We start from the raw sequence: 19,899 nt of genomic DNA, 5'->3' as shown, positions 1-19,899 counted from the left end.
ACAAATTCAGACTGGAAATAAGGAGTACGGTTTTAACAGTGAGAATAACTAACCATTGGAAAAATTTACACAGGGTCATGGTGGATTCTCCATCACTGGCACTTTTTAAATCGAGATGAGATGTTTTCCTAAAAGATCTGATCTCGGAATTCTGTGGACATTCTATGACCTGTGTTATACAGTGAGTCAACTAGATGATCATAATGGTCCCTTCCGGCCTGGGAATTTATGAATTGCTCGTTCAGCCACCAGAGAAGTAGGACACCACCCTCTGTGTTGATGCCTGTGCTGGGAGATCTGGACCGAGTGGAATCAGCATCCCAGGCCCAGTCCCCCGTGTGTTGCAATGCCAAGCTACTGAGATGTCGACAAGCCCCAGCTCAGCTCCATTATTTGATGTCCCTGGTCTGCCTGTTACCCAACATCAGCCTTCGCACAGGTGAGGTAATGAGGCAGAAGATCAAGAATATGTTCTCACTGCAATTGAGGAGTGGGGCGGGTGTGGAGAGAAGAGAATGTCTGGGATGGGCTTCATGCAGCAAATGGAGCCGATGAGGATTCCAAGGACTCTCTCCAGGATAAAGAATGTTTGAGGGTAAATGGCCCTAGAAGCTACTTGATTCTCTCTCTCTCCCTCCCTCCCTCCCTCAAATATCACTAAGCAAACACATTGCACAGAGCTCGGAAAATGCAGAGACCTTCCCACTGACCATTGGCAAGCACTCAGGCCTGGTCTACACTACGCGTTTAAACTGATTTTAGCAGCGTTAAACCGATTTAAGGCTGTACCTGTCCACACAATGAGGCCCTTTATATCGATATAAAGGGCTTTTTAAATCGGTTTCTGTACTCCTCCCCAACGAGAGGAGTAGCGCTAAAATCTGTATTACCATATTGGATTAGGGTTAGTGTGGCTGCAAATCGATGGTATTGGCCTCTGGGCGGTATCCCACAGTGCACCACTGTGACCACTCTGGATAGCAATCTGAACTTGGATGCACTGGCCAGGTAGACAGGAAAAGCCCCGCAAACTTTTGAATTTCATTTCCTGTTTGGCCAGCATGGAGCTTTGATCAGCACAGGTGACCACGCAGAGCTCATCAGCACAGGTAACAATGCAGTCTCCTGAGAATCAAAAAAGAGCTCCAGCATGGACCACACAGGAGGTACTGGACCTGATCGCTACATGGGGAGACGATTCCGTGCCAACAGAACTCCTTTCCAAAAGACGAAATGAAAAAACATTTGAAAAAATTTCCAAGGCCATGATGCAGAGAGACTGCACCAGGGACTCAGTACAGTGCAGAGTGAAAGTTAAGGAGCTCAGACAAGCCTACCAGAAAACCAAAGAAGCAAACGGAAGGTCCAGGGCAGGGCTGAAAACATGCCACTTCTACACTGAGCTGCATGCAATTCTTGGGGGGTCCGGCACCACTACCCCACCTCTGTCCCTGGATTCCGAGGTAGAGGTGGTAACCTCAGCCATGGCTGAGGATTCTGTGGACGGGGAAGATGACGAGGAGGAAGAGGAGGACGAGCTTGCAGAGAGCACACAGCACTCCGTTAGCCCCAACAGCCAGGAGCTTTTTCTCACCGAGACAAAATTGCCCTCCCAAGCCACTAGCCCAGACAGTGAAGCCATGGAAGCGACCTCTGGTGAGTGTACCTTTGTAAATATAAAACATGGTTTAAAAGCAAGCGTTTTTTAATGATTGATTCGCCCTGAGGACTTGGGATGCATTCGTGACCAGTACAGTTATTGGAAAAGTTTGTTAACATGTCTGGGGATGGAGCGGAAATCCTCCAGGGACATCTCCATGAAGCGCTCCTGGAGGTACTCCAAAAGCCTTTGCAGAAGGTTTCTGGGCAAGGCAGCCTTATTCTGTCCACCATGGTAGGACACTTTACCACGCCATGCATGTAGCAAGTGATCGGGTATCATTGCATGACAAAGCCTAGCTGCGTATGGTCCCGGTGATTGCTGGCATTCAAGAAACATCCGTTCTTTATCTCGCTGTGTTATCCTCAGGAGAGTGATATCGTTCATGGTAACCTGGTTGAAATTCAGGAATTTAAGTAAGGGGACAGAGATGGCCATTCCTACTTGGCTGTTTGCCTGTTGCTTAAAAGAAATCCTTCCTTGCACGCAGCCAAGCGGGGGGAGGGGAATAGCACTGAGCTTTTTCGCTTTTGGCTATCAGGGATCTTCCCTGCTACCAACCACGTAGTGGGGCGGAGGGAAGGGGAGTGATTAGCAGTGATCTTCCATGATACCAGCCATGGGGTGGGGGGAGGGGTAAAGTGATCATCCCACAGAATTGGAGGGTGGGAGTGGCTTCTGCTGCTGCATGTTAACAGGAAAGAAGCATCACTGAACGGGATTTGCTTGGTATTTGGGAAAGGAGGGCACTGTGTATATGAAGGCTGTAGAAGCCGAAAGACAATGGCTTACCATAGCCGCATGCAAGCTGAATTCTGATGCCTGGGCCTGCGTTTGTGAGATCTGTAACACCAGAGCCGCAGGCACTCAATATTAAGATGCAAAATGCAACCTTGTAGTGAAATCACATGTGCTATGTAAGGTGAATAGTGTTGTTCACTGTGAAAGAGTATAACCATTGTTCTGTAAAATGTATCTTTTTAAATACTTCTCTCCCTTTTTTCCCTCCCTCATGCAGCTGCAAATTTTTCAAGCCTCCCTACTCTATCCCAAAGGCTATCTCAGATAAGGCGGAGGAAAAAGAAGATGCGAGACAAAATGTTCTTGGAAATCATGGAAGTGACCTGCAATGAAAGAGCTCATCTGAATGAGTGGAAGGACGTGGTATCAAATTACAGGAAAGATGCCAATGAACGTGAGGACAGGAGGGACCAACATGAGGACAAGAGGGACGAACGTGAGGATAGGAGAGACGCTCGAGATGAGAGGTAGTGACAGGAAGATCAGAGGTGTAGGCAGGAAGATCAGCAGTGGCAGGATGCAATGCTGGGGCTGCTGTGTGATCAAACTGATATCCTCTGACGTCTGGTGGAGCTTCAGGAAGAGCAGTGGGGTCACAGAGTGCCGCTGCAGCCCCTGTGTAACCACCCTCACCACTCACCATGTTCCATGTCTTCCTCACCCAGATGTGTAAGAATGTGTGGGGGAAGGCTTCGTGCACCCGCCCACTCCACCCCCGTGGATAGCCCAACCAAAAGGCTGTCATTACATTGAAATGTTTTTAGTGGCCTTTTCCTTCCCTCCTATCCTCCTCCCAAACCACACCCGGGCTACCTTGTCAGTTCTCTCCCTCTTTTTATAATGACTTTTTAATAAAGAATACATGATTTTTAAATGATAGTGACTTTATTTCCTTAAGCAAGCTGTAATCGAAGGAGGAGGGTGGGTTGCTTACAGGGAATGAGTCAATCAAGAGGGGAGGGGTTCATCAAGGAGAAACAAACACAACAGTTACACCGTACCCTGGCCCGTGATGAAACTCGTTTTCAAAGCTTCTCTGATGTGCACCGCTTCGTGGTGTGCTCTTCTAATCGCCCTGGTGTCTGGCTGCCCGTAATCACCGGCCAGGTGATTTGCCTCAGCCTCCCACCCCACCATAAAGGTCTCCCCCTTACTCTCACAGAGATTGTGCAGCACACAGCAAGCAGCAATAACAAAGGGGACATTGGTTTGGCTGAGGTCTGAGCGAGTCAGTAATGTCCGCCAGCGTGCCTTTAAACGGCCAAATATACATTCTATCACCATACTGCACTTCCTCAGCCTGTAGCTGAACAGCTCCTGACTACTGTCCAGGCTGCCTGTGTATGGCTTCATGATCCATGGCATCAAGGGATAGGCTGGGTCACCCAGATAACTACAGGCATTTCAACATCCCCAACTGTTATTTTCTGGTCCGGGAAGTAATTCCCTTGCTGCAGCCATTTAAATAGAGTAGTGTTCCTGAAGACGTGAGCGTCATGAACCCTTCCCGGCCATCCCACATGGATGTTGGTGAAACGTCCCTTGTGATCCACCAGTGCTTGCAGCACCACTGAAAAGTACCCCTTGCGGTTTATGTACTGGGTGCCCTAGTGCTCCGGTGCCAAGATAGGGATATGGGTTCCATCTATCGCCCCCCCCCCACCACAGTTAGGGAATCCCATTGCAGCAAAGCCATCCACCATGACCTGCACGTTTCCCAGAGTCACAACCTTTCATAGCAGCAGCTTAATGATTGCTTTGGCTACTTGCATCACAGCAGCCCCCACAGTAGATTTTCCCACTCCAAATTGATTCCCGACTGACCGGTAGCTATCTGGTGTTGCAAGCTTCGAGAGGGCTATTGCCACTCGCTTTTCCACTGTGAGGGCTGCTCTCATCTTGGTATTCTGGAGTTTCAAGGCAAGGGAAAGCAAGTCACAAAGTTCCATGAAAGTGCCCTTACGCATGCGAAAGTTTCGCAGCCACTGCGAATCGTCCCACACCTGCAAAACTATGCGGTCCCATCAGTCTGTGCTTGTTTCCCGGGCCCAAAATCGGTGTTCAATGGCTAGAACCTGCCCCATTACCAGCAGGATCTCCAAAGCGCAGGGGCCCGCGGTTTGAGAGAATTCTGTGTCCATGTCCTCATCACTCTCGTCGCCGCACTGCCGTAGCCGCCTCCTCCTCCTCGCCTGGCTCTGCAGGTCCTGGTTCAGCATAGACTGCACGAGAATGCGCGAGGTGTTTACAACGTTCACGATTGCGGTATTGATCAGAGCAGGGTCCATGCTTGCCGTGCTATGGCATCTGCACAGTTCAGCCAGGAAAAAAAGCACGAAACGGTTGTCTGCTGCTTTCTTGGAGGGAGGGGTGAGGCTGTACCCAGAACCACCCGTGACAATGATTTTTGCCCCATCAGGCACTGGGTTCTCAAACCAGAATTCCAAGGGGCGGGGGAGACTGCCGGAACTTTGGGATAGCTACGGGATAGCTACGCATAGTGCAACGCTCCAGAAATCAATGCTAGCCTCGGACCATGGACGCACACCGCCGAATTAATGTGCCTAGTGTGGCCGCGTGCACTCAACTTTATACAATCTGTTTTACAAACCGGTTTATGTAAAATCGGAATAATCCCGTAGTGTAGACGTACCCTCAGAGTCAGCAGAAACCAGAGCCAGGGCTGTCAGGAGTCAGACTGCAAATCTGCAGGCTCCTCCAAGACCTTGAGCAGGGAGGCTGGGGAGCTGCTGGTTCTTACGGGTTGAGGAATGTGCAACCATTTCTTTCTCAAGGTCTGTGCTGGCAGCTGTGGGTTCAGGGACAGTGGAAGAAGAGGAGAAAGTACAAGGCCAACTGTTGGAATACCTGCAAGAGATCAGCTCTTGGATGGAGAGCAGCTGGGCCCAGGCAAAACCAAAGTGATGCCGGTCAGAAAGGGGAAACGCTTTGGAGAACTGGTCGAGGCAGTGTCTCCACCTTCCATTGAAGGCTCTATTTGTCAGAGAGAAGAGACCCCTGGAACTCTTGGACTTCTTGCTAAGCTTGGAAGATCGGGTATCATGATGATTTACCAATGCCTTCCTTTCTCCTCCAGCTCATTAGGAAACTTCCTCCCATTGAGGACCTGTCCACAGTGATCTTTGCATTCATCCCCTCCCTCCTGGATCATTGTAACTCAGTGAATCTGAATGTGAAAATGATGCACAGGTTCCAACTAGCACACAGTGCAGCTGCCCCCTTCTCCTGGGCTCAGGTTGCCATGAGCACATCAGGCCTGTGTTCAAGTCCCTCCGCTGGTCCCAGTCAGCTTCCAATCTCAGTTTAAGGCCTTGCTCTTAATTTTAAAAACAATTAATGGATCAAGCCCCAGCTATATCAATGAATGATTTTTGATCTATGATCCACCACGAAAACTGGGCTCCACTGGGGCAATGCAGATCTCAAAGTGCAGGACAAAGCACTTGAGAGCTGGAGATAAAGCATTCTCTGTCGAAGGGATCTGACTATGACACAAAGACCCAAAGGAAATCAAACAGATCCAGAAAGTCTGACAGTCTGTAGGAAACGCTGCCAAACCTTCTCCTTTGAAAAAGCCTCTTCACCTTACAACAGACACTCATAGCACTGACACTGCCTTCTACCTCCAAACCCCAACACAGACCCACCCTAAAATCCAAAACCTGACCGCCTCCTCTACCCCAAAACACCAATTCTGACCCCCCTCGGATCCCAAGCCCCAGCACTGACCCCCTCTTCTACCCAATAAAGCACTACCACCTAAAAATCCTACCCTAGAACAAATCAACCCAAAACCCCATAAGTCAATTGATAAAATTTTGAAAAACAAAATCCCTTTCCCAAACAGTTTTTTACCCTGAAAATAGGGAGAAGAGCTAGAGACTCCATGAAATCAACCAGGGACTTTGCTAGTGCTGTAGATATTATGTGGAAGGTGCTCGGATACAAGCAATGTATGGCAGTATTGATACTCATAGATAGATAGCTGGATTAGAACAACAGGTAGGTCAAGGCCAGATGTGAAATCAGGGTTGGCTGTAGGCCAGCTGGAATTAAAGGTGAAGGCTCAGATTTTTAAAGGTTGCAACATCTACCTGATTTAGGAGCCTGAATCTCATTTTCTAATGAAATTTAGGCATTTAGAAGCCAAAATTCCCTTGACTGTCAATGGGATTTTGGTTCCTAAGTACCTAAATCACTTTTGAAAATGATATTTAGGCTGCTAAATCAGTTAGGCACCGCACAGCAACACCTAAATAACTTTACAAAACTGGATCACAATCCTGGTCCCAAGGAAGCTAAGGGGAGTTTTGATTTCACCCTAGGAGTTTGGCATGTCTTAAGCACAGACCTGTAACGACTCATAGATCAGTTCACTCAGTTTCGCAATCATAGAATCACAGAACTGGAAAGGACCTCAAGAGGTCATCTAGTCCAATCCCCTGCACTCATGGCTATGCCTATGCATCATCTAAGTCTCAGTTCAGTAGGGGCATATGTGGGACCTTGTGCTGGTCCTCTACCCAGGGATGAGTTTTCCAAGATGCCTATGCTCCACCTCTCTGTGCAGATGCATCCCTGCAAGCTTCCCTTGTTGAAGGTCTCACTCCATTCAGAGCTTCCTTTCTTCACCCCCTCCCAGCTCCTGAGGTGTCTATGCTCCCAGGGGCTGCAACCCTGGTAGCACAAGGATGCAGCAGTGTTAGCCCCAGGAAGTTTCCATCTCTCCTGAAGTTGCCACCTTGGAGAGATTGGGCAAGGTGGTGGTGCAAACACTTGTTGGAAATGACGGAGTTTTACACAAGGCCCCTCCCCAAAGGTCCCTGGCTGCCCACACTCCGATAAGGGCCCGGGCACTCATGACTAGTGCTCTTGTGAAAGCCTTTGATTTTCAGCTTTTGCTTTGAACATCTGAAGCACCATCAGGTGCCAGAGGAGCTCAGCGACTCGGGGCACTGAGCCAAGCCTGGCCATGGCCATATCGATGGGCCAGATACTCCAGCCTGAAGCAGCACTAGCCCCTTGGAGCTGGATGACTTTGGCCTCAGAACCCCTGTGGTTGCAGCTCTTGGGCACTAAGAGGCCCATGTGCTCAGAGACAAGTGTCCTCGGAGACTCTCGACTAACACAGGCCCAGGAGGTTATCAGAAACTCGGCTCTGAAGGGCTCCAGAGAAACAGGTTCACAAACAAAAATGAAGTAAATTAGAAACTTGATTTGTAGCCAGAAGGAGCTGAAGAACTCCAGCATCGCTTCCCCCCTCACTTTCTCTTACCTCAGGTCCCCTATTTAAGTCTCTCTCTGCCCTTCACACTAAGGGGATGTCCAAGTGGCACAGGAGAAGCAGCAAGATGGAAATCAGCATCAAGGAGGCTCTGATTGAGGACCCGCTGGTAAGCCTCAGCCTCATCCCCTCCTCCCCTGGCTGGGTTTTAGCAAAGGGCAAAGGTTACATGAAAGCGACCACATCCCCTGTAGCTCATACATTGCAGCTCCAATAGTTTCTAGTGCCCAGCTTTTGTTATGAGTCAGCGGCGGATTCTATTCCTCCCAGCTTGCAGGGTGTGGGTTGGCATGTGAACCTGTGTGCCTGTATGTCTCTGTATTTGTGTATGCATGTCTCCAGGTGTGTCTCTGTACTTGCACCTGTCCATAATGATGTACAAAACATTTCACCTGCTTCCTTGGTTTCCCCAATGCCTGTTGAGATGCCATGCTCAGCTGGGTGCAGATCTGGCTGAGACTGAGAGTCACTGACCACACATTTCTGAAATGCAACCGCTCTAGCAGCTGTCAAGGGTGCATGAGAACTATCAAATGGTGAACCCCAGAGAAAGGAGGGGGTATGACCCTTCTGACTCAACCAGTGCTTCTCCCCAGAAAGCCGGGGCTATTGCCTGAAGCTGCATTGGAGCTATTAGTGAGGAACTTGCCTATAGAGTCAGCCACAGTGCTGGGATCTAGCTCATTACCTTAAAAAGCACTTGGAGACACTCTTGAGTATGGAAGATGCTACTTAAAACCATGACCCATCCCAGGGCCAAATCCTGTGCCTGCACTTCATTTCTCTCTGTCTCTCTCTCCCCAGTCCTGTCTCCTTCCCTCACTCTCATCTTCACACCCCTTACTTCTCCACCTCCTTCTGTTCCCTTTTGCTTTGCATTTCAATCCCTCCTGCAGTGACCTCTCTCTCTGCGTGTGCTTGTGTCCCCAGCACTACAATGCTCTGGATTCAGAGATGGACGTCTGCCCCAGCTGCACTGACTGCTGCCCCAGCTGCCCCAGCTGCACTAACTGCTGCCCAGGCTGTCCCAGCTGCAAGTCCTGCTGCAGCTGCTGGAAACGTGCCTTCTGCTGCCTCCCTAAGCTACTCTGCCATCTGCCCAAGTTCCTCTGCTGCCCCCTGCACATCAAGAGAATCCTAATCATCGTGGTTGTCATTGTGCTGATAGTTGTGGTTGTCCTGGGAGCCCTACTGCTGGGACTGCACGTGACCCAGGAACACACTGAGACTGTAAGTAAGGGGGAGAAGGAGCAGTTGAGGCTGTGCACAGGTGCAAAGGAAGGTGTTAAAATCATGCCCAAATGCAGCAGTTTATAGATGAATAGGGGATAGCGGCAGCAAGGCACAGATGCAATGGGAATCCATGCAGCTGACCATAGTGCAACCTTATGTAGGTGCAAAGGGGACTTGTGCAAAGGGTACGGGCCTGCATAGGTGCCCAGGGGACTGCTGCAGCCCTGCAGAAGGGATCACTGTCACCATGCCCAAGTCTAGCAATACGCAGAGGAAGCAGGGACAGATGCACAGAGATGCAGAACAAAACTGGGGCAGTCACGCATGGGTGTAGAGAGAGCAGATGGGGTCCTCTTGGGTGCAGAGGGGACTCAGGCAGTCATTCACTGGAGGAAACAGAATTGGCACAGAGGGGACAGATTGCATCCGTGAATGAGCAAAGTCAAGGACCAAGCCAGAGGAGGATGTTGCAGTTGCATTTAATTCCAAGAGGGCTGACTGAAATCCTGGCCCATTGGGACAGATCCTGTCTACCTTGCATCACAATAGATGTGGACAGCAGGGAAGAGATAGAGATGCCTCGTTCTGTCGGGTTAGCAGGAGAACATTTAGGAGAAACAAAATCAATCTCGGGAGTCTCTTCCCAATAAATTTACCCTTCCCATTCTGCAAGAGACTCTGGGGCCCTGGCCAGCCTTGAGGGAAGGAACAGGGTTGATTATTAGAAGCAACAGAGAAATGAAAAGCAGCTGCAAAATGTCCCTGGGCACTTTGAAATGGCTGTGTTTCAAATGGGTTAGAATGGAGCAATGTTGCTCTTGTTGATGCAGGGACCCCATAGCAGAGATGATAGAGATTCCATCCCTTCTGTATCTTCCCACCCCCTGTTCTCCTTGCTGCTCACTCTTTAGGCTCTATGATCTCCTCCTAGGTTTTGCGAATGACCATTGAGGGGCTGGAGGGGGAAGAGTCTCGACTGCGGCTGTCCATGGACTGGGAAGAAGAGGTGGCAACTTTCCACATTGATGCAGGAACCCATGACCCGGGCACAGTGGTGTACGACTTCAGTAATGTAAGCAGAGAGTGCTTGCTTGGCAGGGGGCGTGCTTCAGAATGGAGCCTTGCCATCAGGCCATGAAGCCGGGATGCTGCACTGAATCCTCCTGTCCAGGGAGTGAGGCTGTTTTTAACCCATGCATGGCCGGGACATCCAAGCACAAACGTGGCAATGCTGCATTAGAACAGAAGGCACACTGAGAGGCTATTAGGCACTGCTGGGTGCCAGCCCCTCAAGTCAAAATCAGAAGGGGTTCCAGCCTCAATGGCACGGCATCACACCCCTGAATGGATCAGGGGAGTCAGTCCCTGGGGGAAAGCCCTTGGGTCGCTCAACAGACAGCACTCTGGACAAGCAAGGAGTAGCACCTGTTGACACACAGGAATCCTGTCTTGGTCTCCTCTTCTTCTGTCATGATGCAGGGTTGAGGGTAGGAGAGGAAATGAGTACTGCCAGAGATTCAGAAAACCCAGCTCCACAAAAGAAACATGACCAGAGAGGAAGAGCCATGTTAGAGAGGGAGTGAATGGGGCTAGAGTTGGGGCTATGAGGGGAGAAGGATGGTGTGTTGTCTTCATTGGCCAGCGTGGGATGGAAGGTGAAGGGAGAGGTTGCAGGGGAGACAAGCAAAATAAGAAGGTGGGTTTGGGTTTGCAAAGCCTCAGTTTTCATCTTGCTAAACTAATCCCCAAGGAGGTTTGGATCCAGCTCCTATCTACCCAACCCCTGCACTTTGGATAGGGCTTGGAGTGATGGCATCAACCCTGGCCCATCTCAATCAGATGGCTTTAAGTCTCAAAAGGAAAGGCTCATGAAGGGTCTAGAAGGCTCCTGGGCTCAGTGTCATGAGGGGGATAGAGCGGGGTGACATTGTGGAAGCAGAAAAGACTGTGCAGTAGGAGAGGGTGATTCAGCTCCCCTGAATACTGGGGAGCTGCAGTGATGGGAAACCAGGGCTTATAAATCACCATGTGCTCTGTCTGCAAACAGCTGCTGATCAGCTACAAATCCTGGCAAGGCCGAGCCTGCTACATTACCAAGATGGACAAGGAGAACATTCAGGGCTTGGATACCGTTGTGAAGGCATTCCACCAACATCTCCAGGTGAGCAGCTGAGAATGCACACTCAATGTGAACCATGCTGGATATAGAGGTAGGTATAGAAATGCATTGGGGAAATGGCATTCATGCAATGCTGAATCTGAGGCTAACAGAAGAATGTGGGGGAAGGAGGATGGAAGATAGTATGTGGATAACAGAGATAAGAGGCTACTTAGACTCCAAAGATCAAACCCTCCAAAGGATGGTGCATCAGGGACACCTGGAGTTATGCACATGCATCAGCTTGACCAGCAAAAACAGCTACACATGCAAAATGGGCTAGTGTATGTCTAGTTGCTGGTGTGTGATTCCACAGTAGCCTCTGGAGTTTAATTGTTTCTCTATTTGGATCTTTTATATTCAACAGCTGTTGTGAGAATGATTTGCTCTCATAAAGCATGTGATGTATGAGGGCATGGAAATACTTTGCTATCACTGATTGACCCTCAGAGCCCTAAGGGGGGGTCGATGGCAATGAGAAATACTGATAAGTTAAGTGCCTCAGGGCACACAGTGAGTTAGTGGCAGAGACAAAAAGAGAACCCAGGAGTCCTGATTCCCAGTCCATTAGACAATACAGCCTCCAAGAAGTGGGAACAGAACTCACGAGTGCTGAATCTTTCATCATTTGCTATAATCACTAGCCTTCACAGCCTCCCATATTTATATTCAAATAATTTCATATCCTATTAAAACAGGCTGGCCTGTATGTCACCAGCCAGGGCAGCATTGCTAGAAATTTTTGATCCTTCAGAAGCAGTGGCCATGCGGGAAGCCCTCCAGATGTGGAATCCATCCTCACAGGTGGAGTGAAGGTGCTGGAAATATAGTGGGCACTAGAAGAAACGTATCATATTGACATTAAGGATTTAAGATATATGGGAATGTCAATAGCCTGTGTCTATTCCTGCTGCAAATAAGGGTGCAGAGTGTTTGGTGTGTGTGTTTAATTTTTATTATTTCCTGCTGTAGCTCAAGTCTCTCATCCCAACTCCTGAGCAGGGTGAGGAGGAGGAGGAGAAAGGGTTTCCCATGTCCCTGGCCGATCGCTCCATCCTGGGCACTACAATTAACATCCTCTGCAGCAACATTCCTATCTACTGGGATTAGCAAGGCCTCATGGAAGTGAGTAGCATTGTGGATGGGTGTCAGAATGGGAGCCGATTGTACTCAATAGCTGAACAATCACAGTTACCTGTACTAACCACCCACTCCCAAGACACACACACACACACACACACACACACACACACACACACACACACACTGCAGTAGAAGCATGTGTGACAGGCATGTTGGGAATGGGTCTTGGGGAGCAGGCACCGGGGGACATGGCCTATGTGCAGACACGGAGTGAGTTCTTCACAGCCAGGCCAACGGTAGATAAAAATCAATGCTTTTTAAAAAATAATACTTAAAAAACAGATTTTTTTAATTTAAATCAGATTTTTTTGATAAAATGCTTTTTGAGAAAAAACTATCTAAAGATAATTTTAATTAAGATACATTATAGCTCAGATATCTCATCATGGAGTAGGGATTATAAATTCTAATTAGATAGTATGAGACAATATATTCAGGTAATGTTCAAGAAAAGTTTTGTAAATGAGTTCCAATAGTTCATGGATTGGGACTCAATCTTATGCGGTTCCAGGGACTTCTGTATAGATTATTTAGATTAATCTTTCTGTCTACCCAATGGGACTCAGTGCTCAGTCTAGAAGATACTATCAGAGATGCTTAGTTTTTCAGTTCTCAGACTGTGGATTTTTGTCTCCAGAGATAACATGCTTGTTAATAGCAAAAATGTTTTTAATAAATAAATAAATATATAGAGATGAGAAATAACAGACCTCAACCCACTGCAAATTTGTGTACACAGAGTCAATCCATTACCTCTCTCTAAAAATGCAAAGTTTCAAAAAGTTCAATGAAGAGAAGATTGTTGGGAGTGGAATAGATCTGGACAAGGAGAAGTCTGGAGATAAATGTGAGATGGGAGGGACAGGCAGTAGAAACAAAAGTGAAACTGTTTGAACAGCATATTCCAGAAGTCTTGAGGTCTTTCTGAGTGTAGCCTTCTTTGATTTGAGATCTACCATACCATTCTCTCATAAGAAAGGAAAATTTATAATGGCAGCAGGCCATAATAGATACCCAGTTTGGGAATAAAAGCTATTCAAGAAATATATGTTTGCTGATGATGTTTTAAAGAAAGTCACAGCAGTGAGCTGGTGGAAGCCACTTAAGCACTTGGATTCAGAGACTGCTGAAGTGATAATCTCACTTTTAACAGCAGTAGCTTCTTCTGCAGGTGTAGAAAGAATATTTTGTTCCTTTGGACTAATTCTTTCCAAATTGAGAAATTGTTTGGGACCTGAAAAAGCAGAAGAGCTTGTTTTTCTTTTCCAGATTATGAGCAAACAGGAAAATGAAGGTGAAGACGACTGAGTTAGCTGCAAAAGGCCATATTTTAAGTTTCTCATGTTGAACTGGCTGATGTCGATTTAATTTTTTTTCAAATATTTCACTTAACTATTTTAGTTAAAAACAATTTTAACAAAAACAAACCTGATTTTAAAAACTTGAATGTTTAACTAAATTCAAAAATTCCTATGCTTGTTTTGTTAAAATATTATATGTTTGCTGTTGAAGAAAAAAATCCAGAATACATAACATTGTTGTTTTAGTTAAATAAAACAATTTGAATGTCTGTCTGGTGATGTTCTCCTCCTAATACAGCATGGCAAGAAAATCCTTCTTGAATTGGAGATGGTTCACCTTCCAATGACTTCATAAATATCTGCTTCAATTACCTTTGGTAAACGAAATAATCAAACAATCATTCATTTTCAGATATAGCTGTAAAAATAATCTGAAAAGTTTTCAAAATAAATCACTTAAAATATATAGTGTGTACCTTATAAAAATGAAACCTACATCTATCTCTGAGTTGTGAAGAATATGTATCAAGGTTATAACAACCAACAAGAATGCACTGTTATGTAGAAATACATGATTAAATCGAGTCTTCCTGACCAGTGATTTAAATCATGATTTAAATCTAATTGATTTAAATAAAATCCACCCTGCACGCCGATCTGAGGTCCTGCAGGAACAGCTGGCAAATGTTGCAGCCTTCAGAGGAGACTATCCATTAGGCTGGAACAGTCCTCCCTTAGGCCTACTGAGAGAGTCAGCAGGCAGCTTGCAAGGTTGCATGCCTGCTGCAAGGGGAGTGGATGTTTCACGCTCACCTTGAGACAAGGAGATACAAATCCCCAGCAGCCACATTGGGTGATAGTGACAGCTTGGAGTCAGAGATGCTAGCAGGCCCTTTAGCACAGAAGAGAGTGACTGATAGAGAGTCCACACTCTGCTGTTCTAGTAGAAGTTATTGCCTGTGTATGAGAATAAGGGAACATTGGCAAAGGCAGCCAGGGCCATTAGCTGCCCAACTCTCCCATGAAACCAGTGGACACCTAACTCCCCTTTGTGCCTCTGGAAATTTTTCCCTAAAAGCAGAAATGAGGGAGGTAATGCTTGGGGAGCCATCCAGGGCCAAGCAACACTTACAGCTCAGGATGTTCACAGGGAACATTTTTCACCCCCCGTGTGTTTGCTTTGCAGGATCCATCAAGGATAGAGCATCTCCTGCCTGCCATTGCTTCCGAGGGGGTCCCAGCAGAATGGGAACACCACGTCCTCAGCCAGACCCCCCGTTGTGGCTTTGCTGACTCTGTACCTGTGGGTGATTATGGTGCAGCTGGCTCTGTGCAGAACTCTCTCGCTGGCCTCAATTCAGGAAAGCACAATGCACATGGTTAAGTTCCTCTACCTTCAAGGGGACTCAAGTGGGTGCTTAGATGCTTTCCTGAATAGGGCAGCTTTCCAGAATTGGGGGAACCCAGATGGAACAGCTGTGCCAATGGGAAGAGGAGCCAGAGGGACCCTGCTATAAATAACAGCTATACATGGGCTGATCTGTTTGCATTGGATGCAGCGAGCATTTGCTAGAGACATTATAGAATGAGAAGATTGCTTGCCATTATGGGTGTTAGACTTCTTTTTAGAGAATAAAATCTACAATCCCTCACCAACCCCACTTATTTCTTCTTCTGGGTAATGAGGTATTGTGTCTTCACTTTACATGACCTCACAGCCTAGTGGGCTAGCACAATGTGGCCAGAGTAATGACAGCAGGGACAACTCATCAGACTAAGGGCTTGTCTACATGGAGTGTTAGTTCAGAACAGCTGATTAACGACAGATGTGGATGCTCTTATTCCAACATAAAAGTGCCTTAATCCAAATTAGTTTAATCCACTTTATGTGCCTTTGGGCAATTACAATGCACCTGGCTCTATATAGGAGTCACTTTATGAACTAAATTAATTTGGACTTTGTTTAAAACTATGGTGTCATGTTGTTCTCCACTGCTAATTAGTGGAGCTTGTTAGAAAAAAAGAATTGCCAGAATTTACTGTTTTGTTTAAATTGGAACATTCTACAGGACTGTGTCAATTCTGACAAAATCCCAAAAGAAACCAAGCACGTTTCCAGTGGACCTTTGCCTGCCAGGCAGGATTCCACGAGAAACCTGCCTGGCTCCTTGGCAGACCATCTGATAGAATGCAGTGAACCCAGGCTCCCAGCTTCTCAGCTGCCTGCCTGGTGGGCTGGCAGGAAGCTGAGAGCCTGGAAGTTGTGGGAGCCCCAGTTCCCAGGCTCGTGACTCCTCGTCAGGCAGGGCTGTTAGAGTCCCTGGCTCCAACATCGCCCACCAGGTTGTACTACTGAGGATCGAGGTCTTCAAAGGCCCCCAGGTTCCCCAGCTCTAGGGCAGCCCACTAGGCTGCGTTAGAGCTCAGTGGAGATCAGTATTTCTATTTCACAGAGAATTTCAAATATGTTGATTATCATTCCGAACTAGAATGAAATCTGATTTTGAAATAGCAAAATCCTCTGCAAAATAGAATTACTGTTCCCCAACCAGTTCTATATTAGCTGTCATGTTTCACCCTAGAGGTAAATGTACAGTAACTGCTAACAAAAATACTAGTTAATGCCAAATTCAATGATTGCTTCTGTGATCTGGACACCTGTCCATGAGGAACTGGACTAGGACCTTCTAATTCATTTCACAAAGGTCACCTGTCATTTTGATTTTTTTAGCATTCAAGGGAGAAAAGCAAAATGTATTTGAGCCCTGTTGCAATACAAATGTAAATGGCTCTTATTTACCTTGGACCAAAAAATGTCCTTTAAGACGCCTTAACATGGCTTAGATTGTGCAACACACAGTATGCACTGGGATAAGTGTCTTTATTTCCTCTCCTTGTCAGGCTGTTACCTTGCTCAACATACCCAGGAAAGGTGCAAATAAGGGCTGTGGAAGTGACCTCTTGGGTTAGATTGGAAGGGAACAGAAGGGAATTCAGAGGATTGCCATTTGGACAGAATAAGAAATCAGGTCCTTCTAATGTCATGCAATTTTAATACTGAAGGCTAGCATAATAAGTCATTCCATAAATCCATTATTAACTACCAGCAGGACAAACAAATTACACTATCAGCCCATTATCTATAGTTCAAGCTGAATTCTGCTTGGTAATATAACTGCAGAGTAGGTGACCTAAATAACAGGCATTCTGAGATAAGTTGAAGGAATTCAAAGCAGCACCTGTAGCTGTGTATTCAGCTGCTGTTTTCTAACCCTATTTTCCACTTGAAAGTGATTTTTTAAAAACAAATCTACATATGTCCTCTGTAAACACTATTTCCCCGCGATCTATTGGGATTATTATGATATTTTGTATTATCACTAAAGATGCATGCATACGCACACGCACACAGACACACACACACAAATGCCTATATACTCTATTTCTTAAGGGGGAATAAAGAACAGAATTTCCATGTAACTCTAGTATGGTTTAAAATTAAAGGTATTGGATTATGACATTTTGCCTCTCGTAGATATAATTGTAAAACTGTAAGCTCTTTATTTCTGTGTGCAATAAAACATCCATACAGTTAAATCAAGATTGAAAGTCTTTTGCCTAGAAGATTAATTTAAGCCTCTATGGATAAAAGAATGATCTTGAGAATACAATATACTGATGTGTTGACAGCACCTCAGCACATTTCAGTGAGCAGGTAATTCCCTTTCTGACGCCCATGCAGGAGATATCAATTTACACTAGAAACTTGTGCTGTATCTTTTGGCCATACAGGCCCAGATCCTCAAAGGTATTTAGCCATCACGGGAACAAAGGGCCTAAACACTTCTGAGGAACTGGGCTGCTGTCTCCTGGCTTCTCTTTCCCATCAGTGGAGTACATGTGTGCAAATGGGAAATCGCTGCCTAAGGCTGGGAGAGGCCCAACTTCTCCCTGGGCTGGTGATGGGCTCTGCCAAAGTGCCTGGCATGGCACCATGGTGCTGGGGACGAGGGAAGCCAGGGTGGGCTTGTCAGGGCCGGTGCAAGGATGTTTCGCACCCTAGGCGAAACTTCCACCTTGCTCCCCTGCCCTCGCCCTAAGATGCCCCCCCACTCCAGCTCACCCCTGCTCAGTCTCCACCCCAAGCACGCTGTTGCTGCTTCACTTCTCCCGCCTCCCAGGCTTGTGGTGCCTAAGCTGATTGGTGCTGCAAGCCTGGGAGGTGGGAGAAATGAAGCAGCTCACCCCTTCCCCCCTCCTCCCTGAGCACACCGTAGCTGCTTCACTTCTTCCACCTACCAGGCTTGTGGCACCAATCCGCTTAGGCGCCACAAGCCTGGGAGGCGGGAGAAGTGAAACAGCCACGGTGTGCTCGGGGAGGAAGCGGGGCAGGAGTGAGCTGGGGCGGGGAGTTCCCCTGCGTGCCGTCCCCCCCTTACCTGCTGCAGGCGGCCCTCCCCGTGCTCCCCTGCCCCAGCTCCCTCCACCTAAATGCCGGCGGCGACCGGGGTGGCCAAAGATCCAGCCGCCGTGGTCGCTGCTGAAGAAAATGGCACCCCCCAAATCCTAGCGCCCTAGGCGACCGCTTAGGTCGCCTAAATGGTTGCACTGGCCCTGGGGCTTGGTAATAGGGACCTGGGCAGCAGGGATGGGCTGGGTGCTGTGGAGACGCAGGTGCAGGCTGGCTCTGTGAGCTGCTGAGGAACAGCAGAGGATGGTTTGGTCCCCACCTCCTGATAGGAAGAGGCCAGGGTGGCAGAGTGTAGGGGCTGCAGTGGGAAATGGCCTGAGAGGTGAGCTCTACCTCTTGTACCTCAGGGGCCAGCTCTGCTCAGCACAGGCCTTGCTGCCACCACGGCACCAGGCACCAAAACAGCCCCGAGCACAAGGGCTGGACAGAGCCCACATGGGGCCACCGGGGGGTGGGACTCGGGCCGGGTGGGAATGGGTTGGAGAGGGAGGGCGTTCGGTGTGAGGGAGGCTGAGTCAGCTCGAGCCCAGGCCGGGGCTTAGCGTTAGAGGATGGCGAGCGCCAACTGTGAGGCAGCACTGAGAGAGAACCTCTGAGGCAGCACGAGCCGGGATGGGGCTCAGGGGCAGAGGGCCACATGCCCAGGCAGGGGCCCTGGTCTTCGAAGCGCTGACGCTGCTCCAGGCCCTCAGGAAAGGGGGTCCCCAATGGGAAGAAGCAGCAGAAGGAGGCAGCCCCAGCACTCGGAGCCACCGGCAGCCGGCAGAACCGTGCAGGAACCCCCCAATCCAGAGCATCAGGAAGGTTGGCACCAGATGGAACAAGCGCCGCAGGCTGGACAGGGGGGCACAGACCAGGCTCCCACATGGGGGCAGAGTTATGGGGCTGCAACTGAGGCAGGAAGGGGTGGAAGTGCCGTGAGAAGGGGTGTGGGAAGCAGCAAGAGGCGCCGCCTGAGAAAGAGGAGCGGGTGGCCGGGTTGTGAGGTGACAGGAGGCGCAAAGGCGAGGCTGGAGCGAGATGGCGGGAAGCAGCTGGGCTCTGGCGGGAAGCTCTGAGGTGGCGGGAGCCAGAGCGTGGGTTGGGCAGGAAACAGCGATGCAGGGCACTGAGGCAGGAGACGCTGAAGTTGCTGCAGAGCAGGAAGGGACAGTGCTGAGGGGGAAGGAGGAGGCTGGAGGCAAACCCAGAGAGGGAGTACGAGCGGAGGGAGGGGCTGGGCTTGAGGTGGGAAGCACTGAGATAACTCGAGGAGGGAGGTGGGGAGTGTCTGATGGGGCACCAGAGGGCAGGGCTCCAGCCAGGCACGGAGAGTTCAGGGCACGAAGGGGATTCATGTTCAGGCGAGAAATGCCGATGTCACTGGAGAGGGTGAGGAAGGTGATTTGAGGCAGCAGGCTGGGCAAAGACCTGAGGCAGCATGAGTTGGGGGATGGGGCTCAGACTGAGGTGGGAAAGATCTGAGGTGACACCAGAGAAGGGTCTCAGGGCCAGGGCGGGAAAGGCTGAGGTGACGCCAGAGAAGGGCTCAGGGCCAGGGCGGGAAAGGCTGAGGTGACGCCAGAGGAGGGCTCAGCGACTGGGCAGGAAAGGCTGAGCTGATATCAGAGGAGGGCTCAGAGCCAGGCTGTGAAAGGCTGAGGTGATGCTGGAGGCAGAGGTGGCTCTAGGTATTTTGCCGCCCCAAGCACAGCAGGCAGGCTGCCTTTGGTGGCTTGCCTGCGGGAGGTCCCTGGTCCCACGGATTCGGCGGCACGCCTGCGGGAGATCCGCTGAAGCTGCGGGACCAGCATCCCCTCCACAGGCATGCCACCAAAGGCAACCTGC

At 48.8% G+C, this 19,899-nt stretch overlaps 1 protein-coding gene across 2 annotated transcripts; it reads left to right on the top strand.

Moving 5' to 3' along the window:
- Nucleotides 1-7,759: 7,759 nt before the first annotated feature.
- On the top strand, nt 7,760-17,202 carry LOC127044949 (pulmonary surfactant-associated protein C-like). Of its 2 annotated transcripts, none has more exons than XM_050940278.1 (6): nt 7,760-7,875; nt 8,697-8,996; nt 9,931-10,071; nt 11,047-11,160; nt 12,130-12,282; nt 14,788-17,202. In XM_050940278.1, exons 1-5 carry the CDS (start codon nt 7,804-7,806, stop codon nt 12,265-12,267), a joined length of 765 nt encoding a protein of 254 aa, XP_050796235.1. In that variant the 5' UTR covers nt 7,760-7,803; the 3' UTR covers nt 12,268-12,282; nt 14,788-17,202. The 2 variants fall into 2 exon arrangements, with proteins under 2 accessions (XP_050796235.1, XP_050796236.1); XM_050940279.1 differs by lacking the exon at nt 14,788-17,202 and adding an exon at nt 13,570-14,063.
- Nucleotides 17,203-19,899: the final 2,697 nt, after the last annotated feature.

The sequence above is a fragment of the Gopherus flavomarginatus genome, chromosome 2 (assembly GCF_025201925.1).
Source record: "Gopherus flavomarginatus isolate rGopFla2 chromosome 2, rGopFla2.mat.asm, whole genome shotgun sequence".
In the NCBI taxonomy this organism is placed as follows: Eukaryota; Metazoa; Chordata; order Testudines; family Testudinidae; genus Gopherus; species Gopherus flavomarginatus.
This window is presented reverse-complemented; position numbering and strand designations above follow the sequence as displayed.

What these genes read in the sequence shown, in the direction of transcription:
- LOC127044949 (XM_050940278.1), top strand. Translation starts at nt 7,804, where the DNA reads ATGTCCAAGTGGCACAGGAGAAGCAGCAAGATGGAAATCAGCATCAAG. An exon ending in CTCTGATTGAGGACCCGCTG is followed by an intron (nt 7,876 to 8,696) that starts GTAAGCCTCAGC and finishes TTGTGTCCCCAG; the next exon opens with CACTACAATGCTCTGGATTC. An exon ending in TGGTGTACGACTTCAGTAAT is followed by an intron (nt 10,072 to 11,046) that starts GTAAGCAGAGAG and finishes GTCTGCAAACAG; the next exon opens with CTGCTGATCAGCTACAAATC.